The sequence below is a fragment of the Calidris pugnax genome, unplaced genomic scaffold (assembly GCF_001431845.1).
Source record: "Calidris pugnax isolate Ruff unplaced genomic scaffold, ASM143184v1 scaffold24, whole genome shotgun sequence".
Lineage (NCBI taxonomy): Eukaryota > Metazoa > Chordata > Aves > Charadriiformes > Scolopacidae > Calidris > Calidris pugnax.
This window is the reverse complement of record NW_015090922.1, coordinates 38,793,276-38,814,961: the sequence shown is the minus strand read 5'-3', so window position 1 is coordinate 38,814,961 and position 21,686 is coordinate 38,793,276. Positions and strand designations below refer to the sequence as shown.

Here is a 21,686-nt window from a genome sequence, read left to right as displayed (position 1 = left end):
TACAGGGTGATCACCAATCCTTTGAATTCCTTATCCAAAGAGGAAGCGCACTCAGAAGACATCCTGCAGAAACAGATTAGTCCTGTACCCTCTAAAAACCGACAGCTAACAGATCAGCTCTGGCCGGGGTATGTACTTCCAGGAAGACTAAATGCACCAGTTAGCAGAAGAAATACAATTACATGGGATTTTGAGAAATGAACGACTGGCCAGAGACCTTTTTACATCCCTCACTCTACTCTGTGAAGAAGGAAAGCTTTTGGAGATGTCCATCACTTTTCCTTTGTGTTAGAAGATGCTTCTCTCCAGAACAAAGGCAGCCCTAACAGCTGTCAGGTTTTTTGTGGGTCCATCAATCTCTAGACTGCTCTGTCATCCTCAGACTGGGAAGTACTTTGTACCCAAGCAATGTAAAAGGCTAAAAAGTTGCAGGCTGTAACTTCCTTGAAGACCTTAAAGACTGAAAAAAAGTTGCCCTATGTTACACACCAATACGGTATGTGCACTTCTCTAAATTGCTTATTGAGACTGAAAAAAATCATCAAAGTTTTTCTGAAAACTGCCATATGAGATTTTCCCCACAGGTATCTGGGCAAAACGCCGCTCAGCTTTGGGCAACAGAAGCTAAAAACAAAGTAGTAGCCTCGGTCACCACTTATCTTCTGGTCCTTCTCCTTTCTTTCCCAACTTCAAGGCCACTCAGAACAAGAAACTGTTCCCAACTGACACAGCTGAAATTTCAGGGGTCTGTTTTGTTTCACAGTGTCTCTTGCATGTCTTTTAATTAAAATATTTAAAACATTGCTAAAGGAAGGATTATTTTTTTTAAAGTGCCCACTCAGATCCTTTGTAGCAATACACCAAGCATAGTCAGAGTTATGCTTTCAGGAGGGAGAAGCAACCCCTCTACGCTGCATTTTGAAAAGCTGCCCTACCAGAGCAGACAACAGGGGAGGAGTTAAGGGTAAACTGTTGTCTTTGAGCCAGAATTTCCCTATTTCAGGGACATTTACATTAGCGAAGTCAGCCTGTTCCAGTAATACGAGTAGGTGTCACCAACCTTATTTAGAAGTCTCAAGTACAGTAAGATGAGGGGTTGATGACCTTGTAACTCCTTCCCGACAGCACAGGCCAAGGCCTGAAAGGAGGCTGAACACATGGCTGTGTAAAACAGTGAAGATTTAGCCCACCTGATGTGGGGCCTGAGCTATTAATATGAATTGCATGGTGGCAAATCTTCCCTCTCAGCTGCCACACAGAGAAGCCCATCCTTCTCCTTGGGTATAGAGGAAGAACCACTGGTGACTTAGGATCTGGACTGACACACGAGTTATAAACCAAGTCACACAGCAGAGATCTGTGCCCAAGAGCCTGCGTCGACCATGTCCCGAGGAGCAGCAGCTCCCCCAGAGCTCATAGATGCTGTGCTCAGCATCTCTACAATCAAAGACGCCTGACCCATCGTACGCCAAAGGCAGAGGCAAAACAAAAAGCAGTTCCAGCACAGCAGGTTAAATCCTGACCATACTAAATGTAAAGATGAGAGCAAACAAAGAGAGAGGAACCTTTACAGCCCAGGCCACAAAAAGGAGACTCTTGGCAGGTAGTATTAAAGAAATCAAAGACGCCTGACCCATCGTACGCCAAAGTCAGAGGCAAAACAAAAATCAGTTCCAGCACAGCAGGTTAAATCCTGACCATACTAAACATAAAGATGAGAGCATGAGGCAAACAAACTGCTCAGCATCTCTACAATCAAAGACGCCTGACCCATCGTACGCCAAAGGCAGAGGCAAAACAAAAAGCAGTTCCAGCACAGCAGGTTAAATCCTGACCATACTAAATGTAAAGATGAGAGCAAACAAAGAGAGAGGAACCTTTACAGCCCAGGCCACAAAAAGGAGACTCTTGGCAGGTAGTATTAAAGCACACAGAGCAAATTTTCTCAAACCCTGAACTTGTGAAAATATTGTCATTTTCTCCTTCCCCATGTTCTTGTTCTGATGTTGCCAATCTTAATGCAGAAGGCTCAAGTATTTTTCTACCACCTGTGTAATATATTTGCAGCCTTCTTATATTCCCCCAGCAGTGCCCTGATTATGTATCTATTTTCCTCCCTTTTTCCACAATCCTGAATTATTAGTCACAAACCAGAGAAACAGTTAAAAACATTCACGCTGCAGTTATTTCCACAGTTCCCTGAAGAATCTCGTTTTAACATCCCACTTCTTGTCAAGATCTGGATCGTGACTTCGTCCCTTCTCTGACAGACGCAAGAAATAACTGTTGTGCTTGAGCCCAGCAGCAAACGGCGCAGGCGACCAGCCCACCCTTCCCTCCCCCAAAACTTCAAAAAAGCTCCAATCTTTCCCCGTGCACCGCTCTGGATGCAACTCACCCACCACTCCCCAGAATCCATGATTTGCTTACCGATGCTGGGGTAGATGCTCTTTATCAAGCACAGACAGGCTGGTGCAGCCCCCCATCACCCACCTTAGCCTAATTAAGTGGCATCCCCCCCTCCCACCCCCAGCTTAACCCCACGCCGCTGCCAGGACTCACCACAGAGAGCATCCTGTGCAGGGAGCCGTACGCTGCTGCTGCCTGCTGCTGGGTTTTGCGAGCCAACGCTAAACTCTTAGCTCTGGTTTTACTCCTCCGGAAGGCGGGCATTGTGGCTTGTGATTACAAACTTTGCCAAAGGAAAAAAAAAAAAACAGAAAAAAGAAAAAAGCCCAGGCCCCTCGGAAGGAAGCTCCCCCACGAGCAAATATGCTCGCTGAGGCTCAGCCACCGAAGTTTCTCCTTTGTGCTGATTAACGAAAATCAGAGACGCTGTCAACGTCCCAGTGTAACGGGGCTAAGCAGTGTACGAGAGCACAGACAGACCTGCCATGCCTCCCTTTCACAGAATAACATGCCAGATGAAATATTTTAAATTTTTTTTTTATAAATAGCTTGATGTAGCGACTGCAGGACAAAGTGGAGTTACGGCAAGGGAAGGTGGGTTTTATCTCCCCAGAAAGGTACCTGCCTCCGTGCCCGTGAAATTTACTGCATAAACAAAACATCAGGTGCTTTGAGAAAATTAGCCAAACGCCTAAAAATATCTAGAGGGTGCTGACTGCCCTGAAGGTCAGCATGAATTATCAATGGTACTGATGCTCTGTCAAGGGTATATGCCGCTAAATGGTGTGGCATACAAATGCTTTTATAATGATAAAATGAAAAACAAAAAAGCAGCTCTCTGGATGGTTTCTTCACATAATTGTGCTTGTCCTTTGTTTGAATTTTTTAGCTGTAATTACATCAATAAAAAGAAATTTAAACTGTGCTCAGTAATCAAATCAGGCTTGAAAGTAAAAGTCCCCATGTTGATATATTTCCACAAAACCAGTCAGGTCTACAGCTAGATTATTCTAAAAACAATGCAACTTTAAATAAAACATTACAGGACATGACACCACTGAGCTGAAGAATTGCAAGACTGACAAGCAATTCATTAATAAAATGAGAACTGTACCAGTGGAATAATAAACCACAGTAACTCCCATGTTCCCTCTACTGCAGCACTGCCAAGAGTGCAGTGATGGTATCTATAAGGCTTCACCCAACACTGCCAAGAATGCAGTGATGGTATCTATAAAGCTTCACCCAACACTGCCCTTGTCACCCTCTGTTGCTCTCTGAGCAAACCCTTTCCATGAACCCAAATGATACACCAAGCCCTGGGCATCTATACCCTTGGTTATGGGTGTGCTGCTTCAGGGGCTTCAAAGATATTTACCTTCATACAAGCAACGGATTAAGACAGCCCTCTCCTTTAATTACTGCAATTAAACTCACATCCATCTCTTTCCGAATCATTAGCACAACTTGACAGCTCAGCATTTGCCAAACCGTGAAGCCCAGTTGCTGAGCAGCCACCCGTCAGAGGAACCCTGAAACAACACCCTGCTGATAAGGCTGGGGGAACTCATCACAGTAGTGGAAACATCTCGATAGCTGATAGACTACGCCCTTGCTTTTGGAGATCAGATTCACTGGGTGTGAAGACCATATAACAGGAAACTGAGGAAAAGGTCTCAAAGGAGCCAGAGAGGTTTTGCCTGCTCCCTGATGTTTGATTTTTTCAATGGAGACGCACAGCCTGGTTTAAAAAAATCCAATTATAGGGACTACTGTGTAGCATGGACAAGGCTACTTCTCTTACCCACCATTAAGTGGTTGCCTCTGCAGTAGTCCACAGACCCTAGGGAACCACAGACCAAGGCTGAAGAGAAAATAAAATAAAATAAAATGACTAGTCCATGGAAATTAAATCTTCACACTGCAAGGTATGGCACTGAAAATCTAACACAGGTCAGGTCACCAGATGTACATTTATTAACTCTACTTTCTGGAAAGGTGCTCTTTCTCCATTTTCTATCAGCATGATTCATGGCAGTGCCAAACTCTCTTTTTGTAATAGATGTGTGTTAAAACTCAGCTCATCCACTGGGACCAGGAAAAAAAAAAAAAAGGCTGCTAAATTTCAGGTCCAAGCAATATCGTCAGTCTCAGATGAAAAACAATGACAGGCCTTTTTAATTCCATATTAGGAAGTTATTCTTCCCCAGATTTGCTAATTAAGTCTGAGTTATTAGCTAGCCATATGCCAGCTAAAAGATGTTACCAATTAAAAGATTTTTTAATGTGTATTCATTAGAAAAAAACCCGATGTTTTAGTAATACTTCCAACTCCTATTGAGGGACTTAGATAAATCAAAAAAGTGAAAAACACAAACTAAAATAAACCTAATGAATGAAAGCATTTTATTTAGCCTTTCTTCTTCTCCAGAAACAAGCAACAAAGGTTCAAGCCCTCTTCAAAAATATGCCTTGTGCGTAAAATTAAAATGTAAAATAATCAATCAATCACCTTGAAATACTTTTAAGATGACTGGGAAAATGACACGGCCTTGTTGTTTGTTCCTGTGTGCTTGGAGTAACACACATTCCCTTTGCAGACATCTGGTTTTCATCTTTCCATTTTAGTGGCACCAGGCTTGATAGTTACCATAACAGTAACATCCTTCATAATACAGGCTTCCCTCTATTGTCCCGACACGTCTAGGTGCGCTTATCTGCATCGAGTTCATTTCCCATCCTGCTTTTGCCCTTAATGCCTGAAGGTAAAAGGCTAATTTTGCTCTGCCTGTATATACTTTGAATGAAAGGAAACAGCAGTTGCCTCCGGGAGAGTTCTGAGAGCTTGTGGGCTACTTTATAACATCAGTCTGGACCACCACTGAAGCAGGAGAACAGTTTGTATACACAACGTGTATTTTTTAGATATAAGTGTTTGTGCAGTCTGGACCACCACTGAAGCAGGAGAACAATTTGTATACACAACATGTATTTTTTTAGATATAAGTGTTTGTATGTCTATATGTATGTATACACACACACATATATATACACAAAAATAGACAATACGTACATACACACCCTGAACTAAACAGGAGCCCTGTGATGTTAATGGTCTGTAAGCATTATAAGCATTAATTCAGCTGGTCTTCAGATCTCTACAGTGATCTAGAGGGACTCTGCTTTTTACTTTTTACAAATGTGGGTGGATGATTTTTCTGAGTATTTTTCTTTCACACTTATTACACTAGTAATGTGTTTTTCAAATGCCTTCAAAATGTATTTTCAAAGCATAACTGACCACAGAGAAGACGTCTGCTTTAATTCCAGTGCTACAAAAGATTAGTTAACATTCCAAATGTTTATATTGAATTCATTTTTTAATTTTTATTTTCAAGCACCTTAAATACTGTTTGCAACATTCTCACCCAAAGTGTTTTGTGGTGAATGCAAAAACTTTTCTCTGGTGCTGAATTAGAAACTATGGCAACCACTGAGACATTATCTTTGCAGTTGTGTTCATCTTTCACAATAATTTTTTGCACTGTGCCTTACCTCTTCTTGCTAGTTGTAGGCATATTGTGTTTCAAATGTTAAAAGATGCAATAATCGCCCTGTAAAGACAAATGCAGACCCCCTGAAATCCACCTCAGCCTCTCCCCTGGTTTCGGTGGGGTTTTCCTTAGGCCCTACAGAAGGATTCTGCTGTCTCAGAAGGAAATAGTCACCATGTGAGTGAAGGGCTGCCCACAGTATGTTAAGTAGAGAGAGAAGGAACAGAGTGCTATGGACAACAGGCAACAAAACATGAAAATCTGCTGGAACTTTCCTGTGCATCTGAATCAACTGACCCCTTACTTTTTCAAATTTTCCTCCCTCTTCCTTTCAGGTATCTTTTTCTTATCTTTGATTTTCCAGAATCTGCTGCAGGTAGCAGATTTTTTCAGTTTTGGCATTTCAGGTCTACCTTTGGCTTTACATGTTCCTGACAGCACAAAACAGGAATCAAAGCATCACTGAAGTATATGATGATGCCCAGGATGCAGTTTTTGTCTGAAGTCCTGTATTGCAACTTCGTAGGACTTTAAAGTGACTTTGTGTCCTATGGGTAATTGCTGGGCACACCACACACCTCAGCATGTGCTAAAATTGTGCTTAAATGCTTCAGCATTGCAAGGAAAAAAACATGTATGTTATTGTCAGCACTGTAACTGAGCAGTACCTCAGTCTTAAAAAAACACCAGCAAATAATCTACAGCTGGCAGAGAGGTTACCCAGTTCCCCGGGTCTGTCAGAAACACGATTAGGTATCTCTGCCTCTGATTTCAAAGTGAAATGCTGCCGTCATATCCTGCACTCACTGCAGGTGACTGGGGTTGCCTTTGGAGGCCTGGGGTGGTGGACTCCAGCGCAGCTTCCTGCCCTTCATCGATGAAGTCACAAGCGTCCCCAGAGACCCTGCTGATCATATCCTGCTGCAATGCACCAGGACTGTTGTCATACACTTCCCTTTTCACCCGCAGGTAAACCTCTGGGATTTTTCCCAAAAGACTACACAGAAAAGCTGTATTGTAAAAGTCATCTCCCACCAGCCTCTTCCGTTTGCAAGCATCAACACAACACAATTTCTTCCCCCCATCAAAACCCTCTGCGCTTTTTACACTAACAGCTCTCACAGTACTTTTCAGAGGACCAGAGGAAAGACATCAAACACCACCTCCCCACCCCAAACCCCAGCGACTCAGTGTAACAGCACAGAACAGAGCGACACAAGTTCACACCTCTGCTTGCAAGACCTGCACAGTCTCTCTTTGCTCTTCTTTCTTGCCCTTCTCATGCCTCCCCAGTAACGGTGCACACAGGTCTCCACCTACGGCTTGACCTAACGTCTGGTTACAGGTTCACTCTAGATATAGCACCTTTCATGCTTTAAGCTTTATGGTTTCAAGGCTCCTCGCTAGGTCAGCCAAGACAGGCAACTGTTTTTTTGAATTCTGGGCCATCAGCAGGGTGGCTCTGCTACAGTTAAAGAACTGCAGGATCAGTGCAATAAAGTGAAATCCAGGACTGGAGTCAGCAGCAGACACTCACTGGCCAGCCTTCTGCAACCTACAGTCCATCAGTTCTGGTGCCTTCTCTAAGGTGTGGAATAAACTACTGAAACCTAAATTAACTAGCAAAACTCTTACAGGCTTCTCACAGGCTACAGTTTTACTCATATCACCAATGTCCTTCTCAAAAGGTGCACGATGACAGCAGGGGTGTCTGGCCACAGCTCCACACCGCTGGAGTCAGCAGCTCTGGCTGGGCTTGCCACAGGCTGGGCTGGCTGTAGGGGAAGCACAATAATTAGCAGAGCTCCCCACAGGCTTCTGTCTCGCTTTCTATGCAGAACTGTCCCCTCCAGGCACAGCTGAATCAAGGAAAACCACTGCTGAGGACACGCACTATTTTCCCATGTTAGCTCTTAGACTCCCTAAATGCATCTCACATCTGGAAGGAAATGACACTCGGATTGCAGAGGAGTTTACCTGATTTTGAGAGCACTACGTTGTTAATCCCTTTCCTAGGAAGAACAGGGAAAAAAAGGATGTTAATTGCAGACTACTCCCCAAGCTTTTGGATCTCATCAACTGCTAAAGAGAAGTTCTCACGATTAAAAAAAGGAAAGATCCTTAATGTCCTATGGTTGCTGAGTAAACCTTCAGGCAGGCAGCTCTCCTGCAATTAATGACATGCTGTGCAAGTGGGAAGTGCCTGGGCAATGGAAAATAGAGCTAATGAGAAGATATCACCACGAACACCATTTAACTGGAATTGCCTCCATGCAAGAAATAGGTTTGGGGCCACAGGGGCATACCAGTACTTTTTTCTGCCTCTTACTTTACTTTTCCCAGAGTAACTTCTGTTGAGCTTCTGGTCATTTCTGCTTGGCTTTCTTTCAATGTAGCTCAACAGTTGATGGTTACTTGATTATTTTATTAGTAACTTACATCCACCTTCCAAGAAATTTGATTTTTACAGTCTTTGCTCAACAAAATTGCTCCATGGACACTTTTTTTTTTTTTTTTCAGATTTGCTGCAGTTTTATTTCAACGTTAATGTTTCTTCAAGGATGTTTTGGGGGTAGTCACTAACCATCTAACAAGAAAGGATGCCACTTATATCAAATGGAGAGAAACATGGCTCTGAAATCTATCAAACACATGTTAACATACATACACTGCCACACCATCCTAAATGTAATCAAAACATGATTTGTACTTGTCAGTTTTTATGGTTTTATGCATCATATCATTGCAAACCTTCCTTCTAATTCAGTATATTTTGGTAAACCTTTAACTTTCTCACTGAAAAATCATACTAGGAAACTGTTTAACTTTGGTGGGGAAAAAGAAACATTTCTTGACATTTACCCACTGCTCATATACACACGTTCAGACTGATGATCCTTATCTCATCTCTGAGTGAGTGAGTGCCATCACCACATTAAAATACCTAAATGAACCACCACAACTGAATATATAGGCTTACATTTACTGAGAGTGCCAATAACAGGCTGTCGGGTGTGTTTTGAATAATGGTGCCCTGAACATATGTGCCATAGCACATATGCTACAGACCACAAGTTTGTACAATGTTTTCAGAGGAATACATCATTCCTAGCATCCACTTGCTTTCTTCTGGAATCAAAAGTACCATTCAAATCATCCATAAACACTGAACAATTGTATTGATTTTGTGCTGGGATTAGACTATATGAGTAATGATTACTAACTGCTTTCACCTCCACTGTTCCATGGCAACAGTTGCAGTTGCCCCCTTCCTCTCCCCAAAATCAAACCACACTTTTTTCTTTAACAATCCAGCATTCAGATCAGCAACAAGAAGCACATTCTCTCATTCAGGTTTGAACCTAGACCTAGAATGTATATTGTACCTCAGGATTTTGACTCTTCAATTACTCTATCTGCATGAAAAGTTGATGGCTTTAGTGTTACTTCTAATGAAGGGGTTTCAAAATCAGTTCTAGACCGTTTGAAGACAAAATATTAATATCTTCAAGTTATGAAAACCATCCCTCCAGTACAAGGCTATGCTGTAGATACAAGAGGCCAAAACCACAAATGCAGTAAGCTCTCTGAAATACTCACTGATTTTCATTACAGAAAAAGCCGTGTGAAATAAGCTAATAGGTAACAACAGGATTTCCATTTTGAAATCATGACACATGTATTTTGCATCTGTTGAAAAGCACTGTTTTGGGAAGCTTGTTGTGTTAGTTGGATGACACAGAAGAGGGAAGATGGGTTTGCTTTCTCACCCAGTCCCAGCCTCTGCATTCACACTGCTTGGCCAGCATCTGACATGCAAATCAGCTCCTTAATTGCACACACACTTTAGATGGGTTGGAAGAAAAACCTCAACAGTTGTCCAAGTTAGGCATTTTTGCACATTGGCTCCTTAAGCATGAGAAGTGGGACTGCATGCGGGGAGACCAAAACATAGATTTCTCACCATGGTCCCAAATATGCAGAGTTTATGGAAACATCTACTTCTCCCTGCACGTGCAAAAGCTCCTCTCTGGTGAATGGTGGACTGTCCGCAATTGGCGTCACAATAAACAGAATGTACAAGCTTCAAAAGCACTGGAAGGCTGATTTGACATTACATAGGAAACCTGAGTACCCAAAAGCAGACTTCTGAATTGCACAAGTGCATAATTCTTCATGTTTATTTTTTTCCCCTATATCTACAAATATGGACATTTCTAGTAGCGCCATTACACTGACTTGAACCTCATCTCTATAAAAAGCTGAAAGGGGTTGACGAAAATGCTCCACTCTGCAGGAGATGCAGATTTGCATTTGCCAAAGGTGCCATGTGCTCTGCTGACCAGACCGGTCACGAGTTCTTCATTTCCTCACCAGATGGAGGGAAAATGAACATGATTGTTGAGCAGGAGAGGAGAAAGAATGAGTTGAGCTCATCTAAAGCAGCCCATGCTAGGGAAAGGTGTTCAGGGATCTTTAACCATAATTTCTGTTCATTACATTAAGAATGGTTAGTTTGCTGCCTCTGCAGTGTGTAGCATTTATTTATTAAATATTTTTTATTAAGAGGCGATGGGGATAGACTTGTCCTCATATACACATACTGATGTATGATCAGTAACCCATTCTGAGAGCAGATTGACTATTTTAAGAGTCAACAGCAAAGCAAAGGCAATTTCTGAAAGTCTCTACACCCAATTTATTCCCAGAACCAATTTTACTTCATTGTTTGAAAGAAATATAGCATCACTTCAAAAGCATTACAAAATCAAACCAGTTGGCCATTCTTTAGAAAGCAAATTCCTGTTAACATTCATAGTTTCTCATCACATTAGCTTCCGTTTCCACATCTGCAATGTTAATTTTTGAAGATGCCAGCATAAAACCATTCTGCATTCACTGACTATTTTTACCGTGATTACAAAGCATCACACTACCTATTTTTACTGTGGTTCTTAAGTTTCTTAAAGAACTCTAAGATCCAGCTGAGAATATAATGAAGTTATGTGAAATACTTGCACAGTTTACTCTAGTTTTTTTTCTTATGATCTTTAAAATATTTATAGTGAAAATACATTTTTCCCTCTCACACATGCATTTACATTAAGTTCCTTTTTCCTTCTGTTAAAATTTAGTATTATTTCAGAAGTACTTATCTCTGATTATATTCAAAAGACTCAGAGCAACCAAAAGTCAGATGATAGCAGTCTTACAAGACACCTTATAACAGTGGCTACTTATATGGTAAAATTTCACCTTACAGTTATGTTCATCTTTCATAAAAGGCTATGTTTAACATATTGAAAATACAAGGTAAAGATAAGCAAGTTAGTAACAGACTACTAAAATCCATCTTAAAAGAAACCATGGGCTAGAAAAAACATTTCTTACCAATACAGTTTGCAATTAGAAATCATGCGTAGATAAAGGAAAAGTTGCATTTTTTATTCAGCTTCCTGCTATTTTGCTGTACGGAGAGCTCGATTCTTGGCAACTGTCAACACACCAGGATTTAACTGAGCACAGACAATTAGTTCTCAAAATGATTAAACACAACTAAACCTAATTGCACTGACAGGCATTCTCAATCCTCACATTTTCTGAGGTCCTCTATTCTTCTGTCAACAGTACGCCTACATACTCCAGAACCAACAATTGCAAGGACGACACGCCACTGCCACATAAACAGTATTTTACCACAGTTTGAAAATGTACTGCAGCAGAGTGTGTTAAAAGTATAACATCTATCCTTGTTAAATAAAAAAAAAAAAGAAGTTAAAGGTATTAAAGGTATAAATGGGGCATCCTAGAGAATACAGAGCTGACAAAACTAATGAGTATCCGGAATGGATGGTTCTTGATGTCCATGTGTTTTTGATATTATTTTATAACTTAAGGAACAGCTTCCATTTTTGAAATGAAACAATCCTCTATGACTCTTCTGGTTCATCTGTTAGCTCTCAGATGAAAGACAAACATACAACTATTCTAAATTCATTCATTTCTCGGACTACAAAAAAATGAATGAATGAACATGTGAATGAACATGTGTTTGGATGTAGTACATGCGCAACAACAGACTTATTCCTTAGGCACTTCCGAAATGCCTAACTGTATGTTCAGTTAAGACGATGCTTAACCTTAGCTTGGTATGAGATGAAGAAAATAGTAGTGAAAAAACAAAGAAACAAAAATGCTCCAAACGAGAAACAAAAAAAATCTAGAAATCAGACATGCAATCATTAAATCCAAAGCTTTAAGGCTGTTTTTTTATTTACTTACATGTTACGAGACAAAAATCAACCAAACTTCAAAGAAGTCTGCTCCCTCAGAGACACGTAATTGCATCTACAGTTGCTGTCAACTGGGAAGTGAGCATCTCTAGCTGTCTCTCCCCTGAAATATTCCCAAACTGCTTGTTGTTCCAGGCTGTGCTCAGAACCTCTTAGCGCCACCAACGTCTTCTCCACAGAGATGTGCTTACAGATCTCCTCTCCCCCATAGTTCTGCGGCGTTGCCCTAACGCTGAGGTGGCTGTGCTACTGCTCTCCCACAGGCATGGGTCAGGGTAGCACATGCAGGAAACAGAAGGCAAAGCCGGGGGGGAAAACCAAACCCAAATCCAGATGCTATGCTTTTTGAGGCTGCACAATTTCCTCAAAGTAGCTTTTATTAGCAATAGCTATTGTTCATCTGGCGCGCAGAACCAAATCACAGCTATAAAAACAGAAATCATTTTAATTCCTTTTAAACCCAATCACAAAAGCACATACAACATACACCACCTAAATTTACTGTGAGGTTTGGTTTTTATTTTTTTTTTTTTAATTCTACATCTATTGGAGAAATCAAAAGGGTCAGACAAAAAGCTCTGACAGTAATAGGCACCCTCCAACAGAAAGACAGCAATCAATTACGAACCATTTGCAGAAATTGTAGAGCTGTCACAGACTCGTTTACAGCTGCAGCTCAAGTCAGACTGCCTCTGATTGCCAAACCATTTCCCCTCCTTGAACCTACAAAACTAGGACAGCTTCAGAGAATTTTTCAAATGACACCAGCAGACCTGCATGCCATACCCAAGAAGTGATCTGCAATATGGTATGGGCAGTTACTTCAGCAAATTGTTCACAAGCCATTAATACTGCTAGATGTGACAGATTCGAAGCTGGAGAGAGGGCAGGGAGCAGACCTGCCTCTTTTCTCCCCTCTTTTTTTCTTTTTAGCCTCAATTGCAGCACGTAATTTAAAGCCCTGGAGCAAATTTAGTGCGTTCAGAGCAACAACCGATATACATGAATTGCTCTCTGTGTATTTAAATTTAAATCCTGCTGAACTCTCCTTAATTTTCTGTCATTTGGTATATTTGACTCAGACGATCAGGAGTGGCTTTGTTTTTCTGCTAAAGCCCCAGAATCTCCTTCCCTTCGGCAGGATAGGAACTCAGCTCTGTGTGTCCAGCACCAGCCGGCTCGTGCAGCCAACCACCAGGACATCTGAAGCCTTGGGGCCACCTCCACTGTGCTCCCGCAAAGATCCCTGCCCCTAAAACACCACAGAAGCCCCGAAACATGACAGCAGAGAAATCTGCATTACCCCTTCCAAACAAACCATGTGTCCTATGGAGAGAAAAATCCAGTTTACTCTTGTCTGGTTGCAAAGACTTTTTGGGAGCGTAAGCAATGTGTTACACAGGATATAGATTATCTCTGTGAGAATGCCCTGTGCAGCAGGAGACCCACAATCACTGGGTTTACTCTCAAGGAAAACTGCATAAAGTTACCTATAACAGACTGAAGTAGACTACAAAGTCATACAAAAAGTAAGAGAGGATCAGCTCCTCTGGGTAGGTAAGGCTAGAGGCACAATATATCTTCCCTCTTCTGGTCTTCTTTATGTCTGCCTTATCTCTACCAATTTTTCATACAGTCTAGTACAAGACAGTAATATATTCCAGAACCATAAAAATTCTAACTTAATTTCTGTTATGCAAAAGTGTAAGGCAAGTGTTATCACAAATTTGCTTGGAGACACAAGCAACTCCACACATCAACAGAAATAACAAAATCATTTCTGTTGCCAGAATTGCAATGCCTCGTAACACCACGGCCACCAACACGAAAACACTACCTACCCATGGCAGGAGTTGGGGGGTTCAAAACAACATGCACTTGAGTGCAAATTGCAACACAGGTTGCAATTTGACTGAATCGGAGAAAAATGGATGAAAAATTGCTGTTCAAAGACCATTTGAAGATGGAAAGTAATTCTGGGGGTTCCTGCCTCAGCTTCCAAAGTCCTGACTGAGAAAAACTCTGAGCATCTATTACTCCAGCTGAAGTCAAACAGTAACTGCAGATGCATAAAGGTTCTCCAAATTAGAGAGTGGGAATCTCTGGCTCTCAAACACACTAGTCTGGAGTCCAGTCTAAAACTCCTGACGTTAAGCGAGTGTTGCTATGGTCACTGCAATCTTAACAACAAGCCATCGAAGTATCAGAAAAAAAAAAAACCAAACATGAACCAAACCACATCAGTCAGAAAGCTTCACTGTTTTCTGCGGAACTGGGTTCAAGCAACACAGAAAGATGAATTTGACCCCATCACACTGCTCTTGGAGATGCAGCAGCTGTGCCGTAGATTCTGACCTGTCAGGGTGACCTCAAGATAGTAAACACTAAGCACAGCTAATATGCATTAAAATATTTCCAATTTTGTGTCATACATTAAATGCTTTCCCACAAAATGCAGAACATTAACACTACAATACTGTCTTTTTTTTCATAAAGATTGCTATGTCAAGCATCTTCTTACCCTGAAAGGTGGATCAGTCTTCTCCCTGTGTGGCACTTGGTCCAGAGTGCCATCAGTACTGCTCCTTTTCAAGCTGGATGTGACATCAGGCACATTACTAAAATCTGCATTCAAAAGAAAATACACAAATAAATAACAGGGTTACGGGACAGGAACAGGAAAAGTCTTTTATCTGCAAATACTTTCGGCGTCTAGTAGAATTACTACAGGGGGGAGAAAAGGAATACAAAATTTTTAATCCACCTGACCTCCCAGAAAATAACATAAGAGGTCAAAGCAAGGAACAACTACGCCTGGAAACTCTGCTTTCAAAACAGCAGCTGGACATCTAAGACCATCTGAAACAACGCACATATTTGTTCTACCAAAATAAACCGAACACTCTTGCTAAGAGTGTGCTTTGGAAGGTAGCATTATCTATAATCAGCACACTCTGTGCTGAGACAACCAGTGAGGATAATTAAATGCACTCAGTAGTTCTTGGATGAGCACACTATTGTTTGACACGAGTTAGTCCTGAATCCCTCAAAGATTTAAGAAGAAAAGAGAATTTTGCCTTGGAACAAATACCACATTTTGTAATACGGACAAAATCCCTTCTTGTTACTAACTGTTTACCAATTTTACGAAGTTTGGAGTCCACGTACATAGTAGCTGGCACAATGCAAAAACCAAAGGAGGCACTGCCCTGCTCTACTTGTTAAGAAACTGTAGCTTTCAATAATTTTCATGTGTAAACTCAAGATCCGTCTAACAATGCTGAACATTTATATAAAAATGATGGGTCTTCTCTCTTTACATTTCCTCGATTGGCTGCTTAAAATCTGCAGAGATGCTTACACAGAAATTCTAATTAAAACTTTTAGAAGTGAAGAAGTGATGTTTGATCTGCCGTATTATCAGTCCGAGTAGCTGAAAATCATAAAGCAGCCACCAAAAAAATAATGAGGATTTATAGCAACCTCAGATGATAAAATAGCAATAAAATGAAGGGTTCTTTTAATTTGCTGCTTTGTTTCCTAGCCATTAAGCCTCTAGGGTATAATTCACACCACATTCCCACATTTTCAAACTCTTTCTCAACACCTACAAACGTTGGAGATTTATTTTTAAGTGAAAGCTGAGATTCTCATTTAATCACTGACTCCCGCAACCGAGGTGGTAATTAAAACAAGCATCACTCATCTTGCAGCAAAATCATGAGAGTTATCAATAATGAAATTGTGAAGGACAACAGTATCTCTCCACTTGGGTGTTGCTGTTGCCTTGCAGAGTTGAACCAGCTCCTCTCAGCAAGAGTTGAGAAACATGGACTGAAGTGGGGAGTGAAATGGGAATTTTATAGCCCATGAGGAGCCTTCCTTGGAAGACAAAACATGGCAGACTCACTCCACAGGCATGCCAGAGAGAAACATGCAAATAACTTAGCACAATGTTATCTTGATACTTCATTTTTCCATATGTTATTAAGGTGCCTATGTCAGGCTTCACACCAAGGTTGACACTTTGTACCCAGATATCAAAGACTTGACTACTATTGACCCAACAAGTCATTTCCCTATCCTTGCAGAACCAATGTCTCATAGCTTTTCTCCCCTCAAGTTTTTTTTTCACCTTTTCCTCCTGGAGTCTGTTGTGTGGCTCCTGTTATCTCAGAGACTATATAACATGCAACACTCCAAGAGGTACCACCTTTGCAGAAAAAACATTTTACACAACACCACCAAACAGCCACACATCTTCAGGAACTTAACAAGGAGTCTGCCTTTATCATGCTTTTACTTCTCTTACCCCACTGAGCCTGAGTAATTCTTTTCTTCCTTCTGGACTTTTAAAGTAATTTTGAGTCTCTCTTCTGTATATGGGTACGCATGAATGCCTATTGACTTTCACCACTGCCAGCTCCTAGGTAGACAGAAGTTAAGCCAACCCCTAAAACTTGAACTGATATAAATAACATTTTCTTGGGGGTGAGGCAACACCAAGGATATTATTTCCCATTGCTTCCCAGTTATGCTCTTTCTACTTGCCTTCTGTGTTTTAATGCACTTTCCCCCAAAACTGTCCAAACAACATGCACCTGAGAAAAAGGAGAGGATGAGGGAGCTGAGGTTGTTCAGCCTGGAGAAAAGGAGGCTGAGAGGAGACCTTATCATTCTCTACAACTCCCTGAAAGGAGGTTGTAGAGAGGCAGGAGTCAATCTGTTCTCCCAAGTCACAGGCAATAGGACAAGAGGAAATGGACTCAAGTTGTGCCAGGGGAGGTTCCAATTGGATATCAGGAAAAATTTTTACACTGAAAAGGTTATTAAGCATTGGAATGGGCTGCCCAGGGAAGTGGTTGAGGCACCATCCCTGGAGGTATTGAAAAGACAGGTTGACATAGGGCTGAGTGACATGGTTTAGTGATGGTTCTTTTATCAGAGTTAGGTTGATGGTTGGACTAGATGATCTCAAAGGTCTCTTCCAACCTAGACAATTCTATGATTCTATGTTGCAGTGGCATAAAGGATCTAGAGTTTGATCTCAGGTAGCTGTCTAATGAGAAAAAAAAAACTATGACCTTCCCCTGATTTTACAAAGTGACCTTTAAACATATTTGTTCTTTACAAAACAGGAAGTAAAACTAACCTAGGCAAGCAATGAAGAGAGAGCATAAATGTAGGAAGAGGAAAATAAGGTAAAACAATCAGCAGACAAGATGAACAGAAGACATCAGGGTAACAACACCCAAAGTAGACAAACAGAGTATTATATCACTTTGTCCAGATGATCTATCTTTTCCTCCCTTCACCCTCATCTCTATTTTTCCTTTTAGTCTACAGGACTATCAGAAGTAGATATATATATTGTGCATTTTTATAGCATTTTCTACTGGCAGAATATGTTGCTGTGCTGATGGTAGTTAGGGTACGCAACAGTAAATGTTATTTTATGTAGTAAAAACTAAAAAAAGTTATACGGAAAAGAACCAAGGTGAAAAAGGACATCCTACTGCACATTGTATGCCAAACTAACAGGGGGAGGGAAGGAAGGAAGGACGTATGGCTTGTTGATCAGTTTAGCATCCATATCCTGTCTCCCTTTCCTTCTTTTACTGTGGAAGCAGACTTCCTCTGGATCTGCTCCTACAAACCATCAAACTATTCCCAAAGAGCACAGAAGCATCATCAGTTGCATAGCTAAAAATAAATAAAAATCAAGGGGCAAAGATAATCAGTACTACTTTAGAGAACAGGCAATTTCAAATGCAAAGCTTAAGGACATAAACACAGCAGCAAGTTTAATACTGAAATTTTCTCTACTCTAGTACTAAATGGAAGGGGAGTAACAAGCCAAACCATACAAACTGTATCTTCTTTAAACATTCAAATTTGAATTTAGATCAATAATGGGATTCAAATTAATAAAGATGTTCAAAAGTACTTCAAATTTGAATTTAGATCAATAATGGGATTCAAATTAATAAAGATAAAATTAATATAAAACTTATATTTCAGGTTGGGTAACCACTATCCTCTCAGGCAAAACCAGCAATCGAACTGTAGAAAGTATGCACAGCATTAAGAGAAATGTTACAGCTTTGTCAGTATGAAATCATTACAGTATATAACATTCTGGATCTTTGCTGGGAACGAGCACAGGAAAGTATGCAAAGAGATATACATTCCTAAAAATTATCCAAATGCAAGCACTTCCTGGAAATTTTTTTTTAAATTATTTTTAAAAAACTACCTTAATTGTTTCTTACCTTAATACATTAGGTTACTGACTAGTTAAAGAAAACATAGACTACTTTGCTGGAACCATTGCTTGAGAGGCTTTCCAGCATAGTAATGGTGAGTATACCATGACTAAGTCTGCCTATACAGCACCATTACAGTAGTACACTTGATTTATTCTATTGACAGACTTGTGATAAACCTGTCTGGAAGAAAAAAGGGACTGATAATATTGGGTTAAACAAACCTCAATTTGAATCTTCTAACATAATTATTACAAAGACACACACACTTATGCATGGTGAGTTGAAATGTGTATTGCTTCCATCTGGGAACCTCTTAAACAGAGAGTTGCTTCTGATCTAGCAAACAGGAGTGTCTCCAAACACTAAAATATAAAGTCAGTGTGGTGGGTAGACCCCAGCTGGATATCAGGTGTCCACCAAAGCCTCTCTATCACACCCCCTCCTCAGCTGGATGGGGGGGAGAAAATATAACAGGAGGCTCATGGGTTGAAATAAGGAGAGAGAGAGATCACTCACCAATTACTGCCATGGGCAAAACAGACTCAACTCGGGGAAATTAGTTTAATTTATTACCAACAAAATCAGAATAGGATAATGAGAAATAAAAACAAATCTTAAAAATCACCTTCCTCCAAACTCTCCCTTCTTCCCAGGCTCAACTTCACTCCTGATTTTCTCTACCTCTTTCCCCAGAGTAGCACAGGGGGATGAGGAATGGGGGCTGCAGTCATCACACATTGTCTCTGCCACTCCTTCCTCCTCAGGGGGAGGACTCCTCACATTCTTCCTCTGCACCAGCATGTGGTCCCTCCCACAGGAGACAGTTCTCCATGAACTTCTCCAAAGTGAGTCCTTCCCACAGGCTGCAGTTCTTTACAAACTGCTCCAGTGTGGGTCCTTTTCATGGGGTGAAGTCCTTCAGGAACAGACTGCTGCAATGTGGGTCCCCCACAGGGTCACAAGTACTGCCAGCAAACCTGCTCCAGTGTGGGCTCCTTTCTCCACTGTGCCACAAGTCCTACACCAGGAGTCTGCTCCACCACAGGCTTTCCACAGGGTCATATCCTCCTTTGGGCACGTCCACCTGCCCCAGCATGGGGTCCTCCACAGGCTGCAGGTGGATATCTGCTACACCATTTGACCTCCACAGGCTGCAGGAGGACAGCTTGCCTCACCATAGTCTTCACCATGGGCTGCAGGGAAATCTCTGCTCTGGCACCTGGTGCACCTCCTCTCCCTCCTTTCTCACTGACCTTGGTGTTTGCAAAGTAGATTGTCTCACATATTCTCACTCCTCTATCCATCTGCAACCACAAAGGTTTTTTCCACCCTTCTTACTTACATTATCCCAGAGGTGCCAACGCCGTTGCTGATGGGCTCAGCCTTTGCCAGCAGCGTGTCCATCTGGCTGTATTGAACATAGGGGAAACTTCTAGCAGTTTCTCACAGAAGCCACCCCTGTAGCCCTCCTGCTACCAAAACCTTGCCACACAAACCCAATACAGTCAAGCTTGTTGCAAACACAAAGAGAAGCAAAGGCTAAAATTCTCAGAAAAGCACAAGGGAAAGATGCCATTATGTGAAAAGCTTAACTACATCATATGGAACGCATACCAAATTTTTTGCTCAGTTTCTAACAATGAACAACCATGTACAAAGAGTCTGCTCAGCACCTTCTGCTACCAACAGCATCACCAAAGAATGCCATTACTCCTGCAATGTTGTGTCTTGCTGGCAGGCAGATACGTGACTCACAATCATTCAAGAGAAATTGTAACATAACCAGTAAAAACTGAAAGGAAGCATACTTCCTAAGTCATGCTCCTCACCATTCAACTCAGAGTAGGCACAGAGCACACAGATGGGACAGTCAGTGAGAGAAACAAACACATGCAGCACATCCAAAAGCTCTGTACGCCTACAGGAACGTCTCTTCCCACGTCGCTGCGGTGATACACATACAAGTGGTCAATATGGAAGTTATTCACATGTTTGTGAGCGGTGAGGTACAATGGAAACACATCCTCTAGCAGATGTGTGAGACAATAATAATCTGTGCTACAATCCCAGCCAAGAAACCAAAGGAAATCAACTGGAAAACATCAACATTGACCATCCGGCAATTCATGTACCATAAAGAAGCCATCAACAAACGCAAATGTCACTTATATATTTTTTTTTTTTTTTTTTTTCCTGTTTAATTGATGAAGAAGCCTTAATTACTTTCTAGTCAGCGCTGTTCTTACTACTTTAGCTGCTCCCTGCAAAGGCAAAATCACCACGAGGAGAAAACAGGAACTGAGGATCCTCTTTCTTTTATATGTCTTTTTTTTCCATAATAATTCTGAACTTGTTCTGGTTTAGATTTTTCTCACCAATTTAAAAAAAAAAGTCAAATAATCATCACAAGCATGTCAAGTATTATCAAATGTCAAGCACTACGTAGGTGGTGTAACCGCCCCTTTTTTTTCAGACTACAGCAAGAGGGTGTGTTTCTACTTGCCACTCTACTGACAATGATAAATGGAACAAAAAATTCCTTCTAGCTCCACACGAAAAGACAGCACAGCAAAATGAAACATACTCAGTCTTTGACTCCAAGGCAAACTAAGACCACTGCAGAGCATCATTTTCGGACCTAGCAGAAGCAGCAGTTCTGTGCAACACTTGAAAACTATGCTCAGCAAGTAAAGAAGTGCTCTGACAGGCACAGGCAAGTCCTGCCCTCAGTAAAAATATAGTGACTACACCAACAGGGAAAATCAGGTTTCCATTCTTCAACATTTCTGCGATTACAAAAACAGTTCACTTTGAACATAAGAAGTTCCATCTAAACGTGAGGAGGAACCTCTTTACTTTGGCAGAGCACCGAAACAGGCTACCCAGAGATGTGGTGGAGTCTCTGTCTCTGGAGACATTCAAAACCCACCTCGACATGTTCCTGTGAAACCTGGTCTAGGTGGACCTGTTTTGGCAGGGGGGTTGGACTAGACGATCTCCAGAGGTCCCTTCCAACCCCATATCATTCTGTGATTCTATATCAGAATGAAACCATGTCCTTTTACATTATGCTATTTTATTTTTGCCAAAACACTGAGAAAGAGACACCACAGAGCAAACATTCACTACAGCAAATAGATTCAGACTCTAAAGCTGATGGT

General features: G+C 41.3%; 1 protein-coding gene across 3 annotated transcripts in view; it reads right to left on the bottom strand.

Annotated features, from left to right (window-relative positions):
- TIAM2 (T-cell lymphoma invasion and metastasis 2) overlaps window positions 1-21,686 on the bottom strand; it is a 112,326-nt gene that overhangs the window by 29,683 nt on the left and 60,957 nt on the right. For 2 of the 3 annotated variants that reach the window (XM_014950658.1, XM_014950659.1), the window contains one exon: window positions 14,778-14,881. In XM_014950658.1, the coding sequence (XP_014806144.1) occupies window positions 14,778-14,881 (104 nt within the window). Of the gene's footprint in view, window positions 1-12,245; window positions 12,365-14,777; window positions 14,882-21,686 lie in introns of those variants that run through there. The other variant, XM_014950661.1, reaches the window with a different exon arrangement.